The sequence below is a fragment of the Prunus dulcis genome, chromosome 6 (assembly GCF_902201215.1).
Source record: "Prunus dulcis chromosome 6, ALMONDv2, whole genome shotgun sequence".
In the NCBI taxonomy this organism is placed as follows: Eukaryota; Viridiplantae; Streptophyta; class Magnoliopsida; order Rosales; family Rosaceae; genus Prunus; species Prunus dulcis.
Genome location: NC_047655.1, coordinates 205,762 through 219,328, shown reverse-complemented (window position 1 = coordinate 219,328; position 13,567 = coordinate 205,762). Strand labels below are relative to the sequence as shown.

Sequence of the window (13,567 nt, the reverse complement as noted above, 5' to 3'; positions counted from 1 at the left end):
AATAAAGGCGTGTTGTCGAAGTTGCATGTTTATATTATAATCTTCAAGTTCAACAAATATCAAAGTCAACAAATATCAAAGTCACTGGTCCTGCTGCTGAGCAACAGCTTTCAACCGTATACTTCTCTTCCAGAAATATTTTGGTTTTCTGGTGGATTCTTCTCTTTTAAAATATCCCAAGTTCATTAGCCAGCTAGTACAATACATGTAAGGCTGGCTGATATTGATGCACGCGTAAACTACATAGCCTTTGCAACTTTTGTGTGTGTGTATGTGACATGACAGTGAGAGAGCTTGATATTTAACTCTTCTTCTGAGGATGGTTCTTCTTCAGCAGCTTGTACTAGTTTGCCAAGGAGAGACGTCAAAGTGAAAAGGAAGGTGTTAGTCAATGGTGGGGTACAATCCAACCTCATCCTCATGCTCTACAATCTAAAATCTATAGAATCTATAATCTCATATATGGTGCATATAATATTGCCCCTTGTTGTTCTGTTTTGGAGTCTGGAGGAGATGAAGATGGTGACCACAGATTGACATGGATGGAAGAAAGCAAGCTAACCACAGCTTTCTCCCGCATGCTCATGCTCTACATCTACCAACACGTGCAGTCAATGTCAATGTCTTTATCTATTTATAATAATGTGTTTATATATCTAATAATCATAATCTAATTAACATATATCCATTAATTATAATGTACTTAGAGAATGACAGCTGTAAATTTAGATTTACTATCTTGCTTCTAAACCAAAATTACAATTACAAAGAGCTTTTCACTAATACTGTGACTATTTGAAAATCAATCATTACACACTACTTGCATCTATCTGCTCCTGTTGCCTAATTAAATGCTTTGATTACAAATTGGTCCCATCTCTGCAAAACACAACAGCTTGCTAATTTGTTTTAATTTGGATAGTTATCAAGCTTGAGCTGGGGTAAATGAGTCATTTTCTGATATTTTAGATCATCATCATTAATTTTCAGGATTGTTTGTTCAATCCTTAAAAGCCATGCAGCTAATTAAAGCACACCAGCTTCTTTGTGCTAGCAAGCTATACCAGACAAACACAGAGCTGGTTGGGAACTTCAACTCCTTAGTTTTGTTTTGCAGGATTTAAAACTCAAAAGACTCATCTGCACTTGCCTTTGGTTAATTCTATACCTGCCTGTGTTCAGACAAACACAGAGGTTGGAGTCTGGAGAGACTTCGAAGTTGTGTTTATACAATGAAAAATGTATAAAAGAACTGCTAGGTTAAGTGGCTCTAGAGAGAACATCTCAAACCTAACCTTGATAGAACTCTACATGTCAACTTCTCTCTATCTAGAAAGAAGATGATATCTCTTTTCCATTATTGAATCACTTTCATGCTTATCTACAAGCTTATTTGCACTGTGAGCCACATTCATATATATGCTTCTGTACAAAACGATGAATAACCAAAATTTCTTTCTATTTTTTCTTTGGAACACAAAAGCATATTTACATGTGAAAATGTGATATGCTAATTTTGCAGCAATGTCTTCTTCAGTTTTTTTTTTCTATCACATCAAACATTATAGTTCTGGAAGGTGAACTGATCTTAATTAACCATAGAATTTAAGCAACTTTTTATTGCCAGAAGAAACATATTTATGTAGCACTTGAAATTCCTGCTAATCAAAGCAAACTAGATGTATGCTTTATATCAATCATATTATGATGCCATGAAGATGCAATAATAGATTGCTAAGGATGAGGATGCCTATCAATAAAGCAAGTTCTTAACATTTATATGGAAGCAGCCTTAATGATGTGAACTTGGAAGGTTAAATCGTGCTTCGAAAGTCTTATTTTCTTGATTATAAACCTTCGATCACGCAAGAGAATTAGAACCGATTCACGCAATGTGTTAGGAAAACATTTTCAATTGCAATGATTTTGATTAACCATAACTTTGCTTCTTCTAGTCAGATTAGTATATCTCCATTGAATAATGTCAGATCATTGTGTAGATCACATGCATGCTCTATGAAGTTTGATCCTCTAGATATAGATGTATATCCTAGGGCATTATAATAGCATGAATACTATATTTGTCTACACAGATTTCCTTTAGAAAACATGGAAAAGAGTGAATTACAACAAACCCCTAAGTTAGTCTACTTAAAGAGAAGCATAGCTTGGGGCAACACTAGCAATCAATATGCAAGTTTATAAGGTTTAATTGATCCATACTCATACACTCTATGCACCTTAAAAAGCTAGAAAGCTGGATAAATGAGTAATCTACAGGGGCTACAGACAGTAGCATAGAAAGACAAGAACCCGAAAAATAAGGGTTGCAACCTTCAAAAAGAAGTTAAACACAAAAGTAATATGGTATTAATCTTGGTGGTGTCTAGTCATGTAAAATTATTTTCTTATCAGCTATACTATAACTCTAGATTTTAATTTTATGTCAAGGATTTCTAATTCAGATTTTTTTTTTTCGACAAGTTGAAAAAAGAAAATTATATTATGCAAAGTTAAGGAAGAATTATATAGAGCTTATACGCGAGAATTGTTGAAAGTAAAGTAATGCTGCATTTATCATATTTTTATAATTTGTTACAAGGAAAAGGAGAGCATGAAAAAAGGTTTATAGAGTATGATATGCAGCTTAACAGCATTCATGGTAACTATGATGGAGGTTTGCAATCCCTCCTAAGGTGTTGATAGGTACAGTACTACGTATAGATGCATGTGCAAATACATTGGGGCCAGGGGTAGAGACTCAGAGAGAGAGAGAGAGAGAGAGAGAGTAGAAAAGGGCTTATGCCCTCATATTAATTTGGAAAATATGATATATAGCTAGCTTGGAAGAGAAAATATCATCATGGTTCATGGATGAGGAGATGTCAGTGTTCTTGCAGCTTTGAAAGCCTTGGAACGCACGCTCTATAAGCATTGTTTGGAAGGCCACCCACTTGCAGCTTACTACAACTCTATTTAATCCCCAACCAGCCATGTGATTCTTCCACAGGAGACAATGGCTACTAATTCTCAGTGTTTTTGGGGCCTATACCTTGCACTTTCACTTTATTTTATTCACTCAAGTTCCACACCTCATGTAACTTTTCTTCCCAAAATTGTTTCACCACTTTTTCTTGTCACCTTTCTCATAATTATAACCCTGTTTACTCTGATTCTCTTGGTTTATGCAGGTGTATATAGTTTATTTGGGGCACAGCCATAATGTTCATGATCCTCATCTCGCTTCCAAACATCATCTTCAACTCCTTTCCAATGTTTTTGCAAGGTTCTCTCTCTCTCTCTCTCTCTCTCTCTCTCTCTCTCATATATGCATCACTTAGCTAGGTCTTATATATTTTTCTCTGTGCATTCAATTATCTTTAGTGAAGAAGATGTTCGGCAATGCATGCTTTATAGCTACAAGCACAGTTTCTCAGGGTTTTCAGCAAAGCTCAATTCATCTCAAGCAACCACCTTGGCTAGTAAGCTAATGATTAACCTTTTCTTTTTCTCTGCTTTTTATGCTGTTTTGTTAAAGAAATGAGTGGTTAAGAAACATGAATTAATATTGTAAGATGAAAAATACTGCAGAGATGGATGAAGTGATATCAGTTTTTAGAAGCAAGACACTGAGGTTGCACACAACAAGAAGTTGGGACTTCTTGGGCCTTACCTTAAGCAGCAGTAGCAGTACTAGTACTGCAGGGACTCCATTGCAACTAGCCTATGGTGAAGACATCATTGTTGGGATATTTGACACAGGTCTTTTAATTTCATTACTAGATATGACTCCACATGTGGTCTATCTTTGACAACCTAGCTAGCTATTTTGTGTATTATATGTGTTTTGGGTGATCTATTTAGGTATATGGCCCGAATCAGATAGCTTCCGAGAAGAGCCCCGGATGAGGCCTATCCCCTCAACTTGGAAGGGAAGGTGTGTTAAAGGAGAAATGTTTGAGCCAGCAAAAGCATGCAACAGGAAGCTAATTGGAGCTCGTTACTACCTCAGAGGTTTTGAAGAAGAATATGGGCCACTAAACACGAGTGGCAATCCAGAATATCGATCAGCTAGAGATTTTCTAGGTCATGGGACACACACAGCCTCAACAGCAGTGGGTTCAATAGTGAAAAACAATGCAAGTTTCTTTGGTTTGGCGCAGGGAACTGCCAGGGGAGGAGCACCAAGGGCTCGTCTAGCAGTGTACAAAGTTTGTTGGGGAAAGGATTATGATGGGAAGTGCTCTGAAGCAGACATCCTTGCAGGTTTTGATGATGCTTTGCATGATAGGGTTCATGTAATCTCCGCATCGTTTGGATCAAAACCGCCATTGTTACCGCTGTTTGTATCAGAAGCTGCAATTGGTTCATTCCATGCAATGCAATTAGGTGTTACTGTGGTGTTCTCTGCAGGTAATGAAGGGCCAGATCCATCACAGGTCACAAATGTTGCTCCATGGGGAATTTGTGTAGCTGCTTCCTCTGTTGATAGAATGTTTCCAACTCGGATAACCTTGGATAATAAGCTCTCTGTCATGGTAATTCATGCATGCCGCTACATATAAATGATGGATTATGCATGCCACTACATGTTAATTATCCCCCAATAATTAAGAAGTGAAAGTTTTAGTACGTCAATATATGGTTGAGAGTTTTGTGGAGATAGAATAATTAGCAGTGGGTCACAAACATAATCATTTCCTTACCAAACCTTTTATCTGAGTGGTAGTTAATATTTTGACAAGGCAGACAGAGCATGTATAAATTTGTATATGTCTTTAAATCATTCAGTAGATTCCATTTTGTACAGGGAGAAAGCTTTATCATCACACCTATTAAGGGGAAATTGGCAGATGCGACCACATATTTTGTTAATGGGTGACCTCTCTCTCTCTCTCTCTCTCTCTCTCTCTCTCTCTCTCTCTCTCTCTCAGCATTTATATATTTCTTAGTTGAGTTGAGGGTGACAGAGTTTTGTACTTACAGTAAACAAAAAAAGTGCAGGGTTTGCAGGCCAGAAAATTGGATACAATCAAAATTTGCTGTGGGGAGAGTAATTCTGTGCTTCTCTAGCATTGGACCCTACGAAATTGATGAGGCAGAAGCAGCTGCCAAGAAAGCTAATGCATCAGCTTTGATCTTTGTGGAAGCTATGACAAGACAGGTTGCTGTGGACATCATCCCCTCAGTCCATGTTAACCTTGAGCAGGGGACTAAAATCAAGCACTATCTTGCTCAATCTCCCACGTAAGTTGTTTACGGCGAAATCATACTTAATTATATCCTAATTATATTCCTTGTAAACTTAATGAACCCTAATACTGTGATTCTGTGAACTACACACCACCACACAGGAAACCTCTTGTGCAGATAGAATCAAGTAAAACTGTTATTGGCAAGTCACTAGCCCCTAGAGTTGCATACTTCTCTTCAAGAGGCCCAAGCTCAATCACACCTGATATTCTCAAGGTATTTTATGTTCAATAAGATGTGCTGCTATGCCGATATACACGTACATACGTACATACGTACAATATTTTCATGATCCCCTCCATCCATCCCCATGTCATATTATGAACAGCCAGACATAAGTGCTCCAGGGGTAAATATATTGGCAGCATGGCCTCCTCAAACATCTCCCACTTTGACGCTTGACGATAAGCGTTCTGTGAGCTGGAATTTTCAGTCAGGAACATCAATGTCATGCCCTCATGTCTCTGGAGTCGTTGCCCTTATCAAATCTGCACATCCAACTTGGTCTCCTGCAGCCATTCGATCTGCTATCGTCACCACAGGTAAGTACTTAATAGTTGTTATCACTACTATAATCAAGTTCAAAGTAAATTATACTTTAATATATGTGGTACCTGTTTGAAATTAACTTGTCACATGCAGCATACACAAGGGACACATCCTTTGACAGCATTGTAGCAGATGGATCTATGAAAGCCTCTGATCCATTAGACTTTGGCGCTGGCCACATTGACCCCATCAAAGCAATGGATCCGGGGCTCGTTTATGACATGAAAACCAGCGATTACATTCTGTTCCTCTGCAATATTGGCTACACTGAAGACCAAATCAGCCAGATTGTTCTTTGCCCTTCAGGAACTGACACAAGCTGTCCACAAGTACTCCAATCAAATGTCAACTTAAATTATCCTTCCATCACTTTTTCCAATCTCCAATCTACTGTGACAATCAAACGAAGTGTGCGTAATGTTGGGAAAAACAAGAATGTCATTTATTTTTGTACCATTTCTGAGCCTGATGGAGTTGAGGTGGTGATATGGCCTAGAGTTTTAATCTTCTCATGGTTCAAAGTGGAAAGCACATATTTTGTGACCCTCAAACCAAAGAAGGAGTCTCAAGGGAGATATGATTTTGGAGAAATAGTGTGGTCTGATGGCCTCCACAAGGTCAGGAGCCCCTTGGTTGTATCTGTCAATACCACTTGTTGTGACTCCCATGAACATATTCCGTCACCCAGAAAATCACAAAACGCAATTTAAGCTCAATTAATGTTTGACACAAAAAAAACAAATAAAGACTGCATTACATATATGTTTGTCTTAATTTCTATGTTTTTTTTAACTCGGACATGCTACATGTTCATTCATTTCTCTGTTGACATTTTTTTTTTTTTTCAAAATTAACTAAGTGATTAATAAAACCTTGTGCTTGAGATTGTCTTTGTCGAATATTTCAAAGAAAGTCACCTGAACTGAAATAAGCATGCATGGTGTTTGGGGCCCTGAGTCTCCTATAAAGGTCTACATCAGCCCATTTACACTAATGCCTTATGTTAAATAATTATACTTAGGTTAAACTTTATTATTAATTAATGCCAAATTGGGTCTTTGGTTGATTGTTGCCAAGTTTTACCTTAACATTGAGGAATTCAATTGTGTTTGTTCTTTCATTGTTTTCTTTTTGCCTATGTGATGAAAGTTTATAACATTTTTTTCTTTTTAAACCTAGAAAGAAACTAAGGTGTTTCATTACGTACTCGTGATCATTTGATTTAGTAACACTAAATTTTCATTTTATTGTAAATATTATAAGTTCAAATCTTATCAACAACAATTGCTGAATATAAAATAGATTAAAGAAACAACTAGGTATCTCGTTTACCTAATAATGTGTTTGTCATATCAAAATAATCTCTTGAAAAAATTAAGCACTAAGGGCTCATTTCAGATTATTTCTTTAGGAAGCACTTAGACTCATAAGTTCTTCTAGAAAAATCGCTTTTATTATAAAGACGTTGAATTTTCATAAGAAATCTAATTGCTTCCTACAAAGTATTTAGGAGTGTTTCACGAAGAAACACATAGCAAGTGCTTCTTTAGAAAGCACTTTTATGACCCATAAACACTTATAAACTTTTTTAGCAAACGATATCAGAAGCATTTTTGATTGCCATAAAGTGTTTTTAGCTAATCCAGAAATCTTATCAAGCTATTAAGCAATCGAAAGTGGGACTAACACATACTTGTGCAACCAACATGCAAAAGGAATTAGCATCACATTAATGATCTAAAAGTTGTGTCATAATGTATAAAAGGTGCTTATGATGCCCCCATATTCGAATGACTAGGGGTGCATTTGGGACTACTTATCTAGTAAAAATACTTCTAAATTTTTATGCCAAACATAATCAGAAGTGCTTTTAGCTCTTTCAGATTTGATTTATGTTACTTAGACTAAAATTCACTTTCGTCTCTTTAATTCCAATAAATAAATTAAAATTCGCTACAAATTTTTACGTTTGTGGTACTAATTGACATGAATGATCAAAAGGTAAACAATTTTAGTCTTCACTGCGATTTAATTTCATAAAAATTTAATTATTCTTCCATGGTATTTTCTAAGGCAAAAGTTATTAGTTTATATTCTATGAATTAATGTGACCTAATACAAATTGGGACCAAATTGAGAACGCTAACAAGCTATGAAGATTAAAATTAAAACAAGATGGAGCTAACTAGAACTAAAGGTTAATATTACATGACCAAAAAAATATAATTTATCCTATTTTAATTTCACAACTCATAATATAGAGTACAAGAATGGGCTTTGGTATACTTCAGTAAAAACTCAAAAAGTGGTTATTTATTATCTTTCATTGATACAAATTACAATCCTTGGATAATTCGGTTGTTTACAGTGAAAGCCCCAAAATGCCCACAACACGAAAAGTCATCCCCAAGTAAAAAGCATAGAGCCCAAAGCACTGTTACCACATGCCCGAGTGGACGGGGACATCGATGTCCTTTTGTAATTAGGGTTTCCAAACTCCTCATAATGAGTACAACCAGCAATTTAAAAGGAGTGTCACCGGGCCAATCAGAATTCACATTGACCGCAAAAACCAAAAAGAACATCCTTTAGCCCAGTTAGTTTTCGCCACGTGGAATTGTGGCCCAATAGGAGAGGCTCGATGAGCTCACAAAGTGACCCGCAGGTGATTAAATGAGAGTATTGAAGAAGAGCCGTGGTGCTATTTGAATCACCGCTTTTGGATGAACAAAACCCTCTCTTTCCAAAACCCAAACCCTTGGCGGCTGTGAGACCCGTTGTTCCCTCTTCTCTCACTCAGTCTATCTCTCTCTCTTGGCCTCAGGATTTCTCTCTCCGTTGGCTAAAACCCCAATTACCTTTCTCTGAGATTTAGGGTGTTTTAGTAATACTTCGGATAAGTAGAAGATCTTGCTATCAATTCACGGCCATGGCCACCGTTGCTCCTCCTGCGGATCGTATCCTTATAATTTTAACCATCTGGGTATTCTTTGTTTTTGGTTTTCCTTATTGAGATCTGTTCTTCTTTGATTTGTTTTGGATCAAACTGGATCTTCTCTGTCTTTGTTGTTATTGGTTTATGCTTAACATGTAGATCGCAGTAAGCCTCTTTTATGATGTTTGCTTAGCTCTTGGTTTGTGACGCTTTGTTTTGGTGTTAAGGTGTTTTAGGCTTGATTTGTGGTCCGCGTCTGGAAATTCATGGTTCTCTGTGTAGAAATAGAAGTCCCTGTTATTTTAAAAATTTGTATGCCTGGACTTTGACAATTTCTTTTTGGTTTGTTTCATGAGTATAGTTTGGTTTAGGCCTGGTTGAATTGACGGTTTCATGTTAGACGATTTTCATGAATTGGTTATAACCTGTGTTGGAGTGATTTCATTAATGGAGTTTTTACCCTCATGTCAAATTCAAACTATGCTCACTGGATTCACGTGTTGTTTTTGTTTGTTGATTGTATATGTCTATTACAAAAGTATGTATTTCCTTCACCGTTTGCTTTCTTTAGAAGCAGCAGATTTGCTACAGAAGTTGTCATTAGATTCTCAAACCAAGACCCTGGAAATTCCTGAGCCAACCAAGAAGGTACCATACATTTCAAACTGCTAATTTTCTGGGAATTAAAGAAAATATGGTTATTTGCTGAATTTAAGTGGAACTTAAAAAAACATTCTCAAACTGCATACTGAAACATTCAATTATTTAATCTGATATGCGGTTCTAAGGTTAGTTTCTTTTTCAATGCAGCCTACTGTTAATCAATATGGGTCTATTGATTCTGGAAATGCTGCGAATGGTCAGATCCAATCAGAGCGCTCCGTGACTCCATTGTTACCTGATTTCATGGATCCATCTCTATGCTATCTCCCGAATGCTTATCCATCTGCCTATTACTATGGAGGTAAATTGACGTTGAACCCTCAACTGGAGATTGGTTTAGTGGTGGATTGTTAAATTCCCCTTGAAATTCTTATGTATATGATATGGATGGTTCTGTGAATTTCTTATAGGCTATGATGGGACCGGCAACGAGTGGGATGACTACTCGAGATATGTAAATCCTGAGGGAGTTGAGATGACTTCTGTAAGTTTTTTTTTTTCTTCTTTCACTTTTTGGGTAATAATTCATAGTTGTTTTGTTTGATTTTGTGTCTCACATGACTAAATCTCATTGTTTTAACTTTATGTTAAATCTGCTTGTTTGTTTTAGGGAGTTTATGGGGATAATGGGTCTCTTTTATACCACCATGGGTATGGGTATGCACCATATGGTCCATATTCACCGGCAGGTTCCCCAGTTCCAACTATGGGAAATGATGGTCAGTTATATGGGCCTCAGCACTACCAATATCCTCCCTATTTCCAGCCTCTGACTCCAACCAGTGGACCGTATACCCCCAGCCCTGCTGCCCCTCAAAGTGAGGTATCCACCTCTGTAGGTGCTGACCATAAGCCTCTGCCTGTGGAAACAGCTAATGGGATTTCTAACGGCATTGCAAATGGTGGAAGTGTGAAAGGAAATAATGTTTCAGCTCCCTTATCAACATATCAAAACTCATCTTTCAACTCCAATGGTTCATATGGAAGGGGTGCTTTGCCAGGACGGGTTCCTACTCCTGGATACCAGGACCCAAGATATGGGTTTGACGGGTTACGTTCTCCCCTTCCGTGGTTGGATGCCCCACTTTTTTCTGATGGGCAGCCTAGACCTGTTACAAGTACAACAATTACTTCTTCAATCTCAAATGGCAATAACATTCCATCTGCAAGGAATCAGAATTACCGTCCAAATTCTCACTTCATGGTATGTTTATTTTTTCCTTATTTGTTTTTGTAAATTTCGATGTGTGGAAGTTTACATATAGACGGTCATCTCATATGGAGACTGCCCATTTAAAGCCACCAGTTTGATATGTGGAAATGTCAACTATGTTGTATGACATGATTGTTCAATTATGGCCTTGTCCATAAATCAAACCTCTAACCTTTTGGTGTGAAAACATCTAAGGCAGGGGAGAATCAGTGGGCTCAACCTGTATGTTGGGCCTATCCTTGTTTTATACAATTGGAATCTTGTTATCGGTTGGAAGACTTGACTTGGATTTCCTTTACTGGTGATTTTGATATTTAATTTGAATGTTTTTCAACTGTGAATGTTATTTTAGATATGTACACCCTCATGACTTTTATTTCTTTGACTTCACAGGGTTTGCACCACCCAAGGCCGTTGTCTGGAATGGGTACAGCTCAAGGGTTTATAAATAGGATGTACCCCAACAAACTTTATGGTCAGTATGGAAACACAGTTAGATCTGGTATGGGCTTTGGATCTCATGGTTATGATTCGCGAACCAGTGGACGTGCATGGCTGGCTGTTGATAGCAAGTACAAACCCAGGGGAAGAAATGGCGGATACTATGGATATGGTAATGAGAATATGGATGGTTTGAATGAACTCAACAGGGGACCTCGGGCAAAGAGCTCCAAGAATCAAAAGGGTTTTTTGCCTAATGCATTAGCGATCAAGGGGCAGGTGCCAACAAATCTTAATAATGATGAGGAAAAGGATAAAACAAGTGTCCCAGACCGAGAACAATACAATAAAGCTGATTTTCCCGAGGATTATACTGATGCCAAATTCTTCATCATTAAGTCATACAGTGAGGATGATGTTCATAAGAGCATTAAGTATAATGTTTGGGCCAGCACTCCAAATGGCAACAAGAAGCTTCATGCTGCATACCAGGAGGCTCAGGAGAAATCTGGTGGCTGTCCTGTATTTCTTTTATTCTCGGTGAGTCTTTTGTTTCTAGGCATTGAGAGGGTTATAGTTCAAAAGTACTTTTGGATGTGTTGTAATTTATTTGTTTTCCTTGTAGGTCAATACCAGTGGACAATTTGTAGGTCTTGCAGAGATGTTGGGGCCTGTTGATTTTAACAAGAATCTAGAGTACTGGCAGCAAGACAAGTGGAATGGCTGTTTCCCTGTCAAGTGGCATATTGTTAAAGATGTTCCCAACAGTTTGTTGAAGCACATTACTCTTGAGAATAATGAGAACAAACCTGTGACCAACAGTAGGGACACTCAGGAGGTAATTTTACACCCTACAGATTTTTTGCCTTGATCTTCTTTGTTCTTCCCCTTTGAATATTAATCTTATGGGTTTGTGTAGGTCAAATTGGAGCCGGGCCTTAAAATGATTAAAATTTTCAAGGAACATTTAAGCAAAACATGTATTTTGGATGACTTTGGGTTTTATGAGTCCCGCCAGAAGACAATTCAGGAGAAGAAGGCTAAGCAACAGCAGTTTCAGAAACAGGTCAAGACTGCCTTTTCTATCAACCTGAAACATTTTTAAAGTTGTTAATCTATTTTCCATATATTGTGACAAATGTTTAACAGTTCTAAATACCTAACATTTGTCCTTATTTTTGAAAATATCAAAGCAGGTATGGGAAGGAAAAGCCATTGATGAGAAGAAAGAGGTAGCAAATGGGCAACTGAAAACTCAAAATTCATCAGAAGTTCCCTCTGATTTGACCAAAGAATCTATTCCAGCAGTGCATGCAAGTGAAGAGGTGAAACTTGCAGAAAATGGATTGATTGCAGCTGGAGATGCCCCAAAGGGTGCTAAGCCAGTTGTGTCAGAGAAGAGGGTTGTAGCGAATGGGGTTGCGAACGGTTGCTAGCCTTTGCCTTGCATAACGGTGGTCCAGGTTGCATTGGAAGTTTGCTGCTGTGAATGAATATATGAGAGCTACTAGAAACTACTTGCCAATTGTGCCTACTTCTTGGACCGCCGCTCTGTTGACTGTTGACTTGCTTTGCTAGAGAATAGTCAATAATTCGTTGAGTGGCAAGTCAAATCTCTAGAATTTCATGTATCTTGAGGCAGGCTAGGGTTCTGAGTAATCTATGTTCCACCCCAACACCACCCCCCCACAGTTTTCTTTTGGGTCTATTTACAGCTGTTCTGCAGAAGCTCCTAACAGGTTTTGGTTGCCTAGGATTTTGGGTTTAGGGTTTCTCTTTCAGTGGTGCTTAATATCAGATATGTTTTTTTTTTTGGGTTTTACTTATCTTTACCATTGCCTTTTACCTGTTTTGTTATTTCCCGTCTTGTAAATCTAGATCATCTCTCCATTGCGGAGCAGGTTTGCTTTTGTATTTGTATGTGAGCTAGAAGAAGCAAGGTGGGAAAATATTGCAATATAGTCAGTTTAAGAATTTACTTTTTCCATTTTTGTTGTCTGTCGTTGGTTGTGGTTATAAAATTATATTTTGTTTAGACTTTAGTGGTAAAAACAAAGGAGATGCCTTGTTATAAACGTTCCTTTTCTTTTGGCGGAATCCCTTTTTTAATATAAAGTTAATATCTTGTATTTCTTCTCCAAGCCATTTTAATCTAACCCTAGACTAGGCAAACAACTGGTCGAAAAGTGCAGCGGCTGCTGCTATAATGCTACTCGTCCTTTTGGTCAGTGTCCATTAAATTTAAAAGGGCGTAAATTAATGGACCAGTATGGCTGGCCAAGTTGGCTGTTTCCTTGGCCGTACCTCTTGTGTGAGCTCTAGCTGCTCTGCTGTACGAAGGATTCGGTTTGGTAACAATTCAGTATACTTAGTCTTACCATAGTACAAAACCTCTTATAGTCAATTGTAAGTTGCATGATATTTACGGGTAATGTTTACCAATATTTGTCTACTGCCATTGATGGGTTCTAATCAAACATGCGAAATCCATTGCATTACGTTTCTAATTGTTG

At 37.7% G+C, this 13,567-nt stretch overlaps 2 protein-coding genes across 3 annotated transcripts; both read left to right on the top strand.

Moving 5' to 3' along the window:
* The first annotated feature begins 3,218 nt into the window (after window positions 1-3,218).
* LOC117632922 (subtilisin-like protease SBT3.18) lies at window positions 3,219-6,512 on the top strand. Its single transcript, XM_034366561.1, has 9 exons — window positions 3,219-3,286; window positions 3,385-3,482; window positions 3,592-3,762; window positions 3,865-4,538; window positions 4,811-4,878; window positions 5,005-5,247; window positions 5,355-5,469; window positions 5,582-5,795; window positions 5,896-6,512. The coding sequence occupies exons 2-9, from the start codon at window positions 3,407-3,409 to the stop codon at window positions 6,510-6,512; spliced, it is 2,178 nt and encodes a 725-aa protein (XP_034222452.1). The 5' UTR covers window positions 3,219-3,286; window positions 3,385-3,406.
* A 1,990-nt stretch (window positions 6,513-8,502) lies between these two features.
* Window positions 8,503-13,089, top strand: LOC117629976 (YTH domain-containing protein ECT2-like). 2 transcript variants are annotated; one of them, XM_034362666.1, is made up of 9 exons: window positions 8,503-8,759; window positions 9,309-9,385; window positions 9,548-9,701; window positions 9,811-9,884; window positions 10,011-10,604; window positions 11,007-11,594; window positions 11,680-11,892; window positions 11,974-12,120; window positions 12,251-13,089. In XM_034362666.1, exons 1-9 carry the CDS (start codon window positions 8,732-8,734, stop codon window positions 12,488-12,490), a joined length of 2,115 nt encoding a protein of 704 aa, XP_034218557.1. In that variant the 5' UTR covers window positions 8,503-8,731; the 3' UTR covers window positions 12,491-13,089. The 2 variants fall into 2 exon arrangements, with proteins under 2 accessions (XP_034218557.1, XP_034218558.1); XM_034362667.1 differs by having other exon boundaries at window positions 8,531-8,759; window positions 9,312-9,385.
* The last annotated feature ends 478 nt before the right edge of the window (window positions 13,090-13,567 follow it).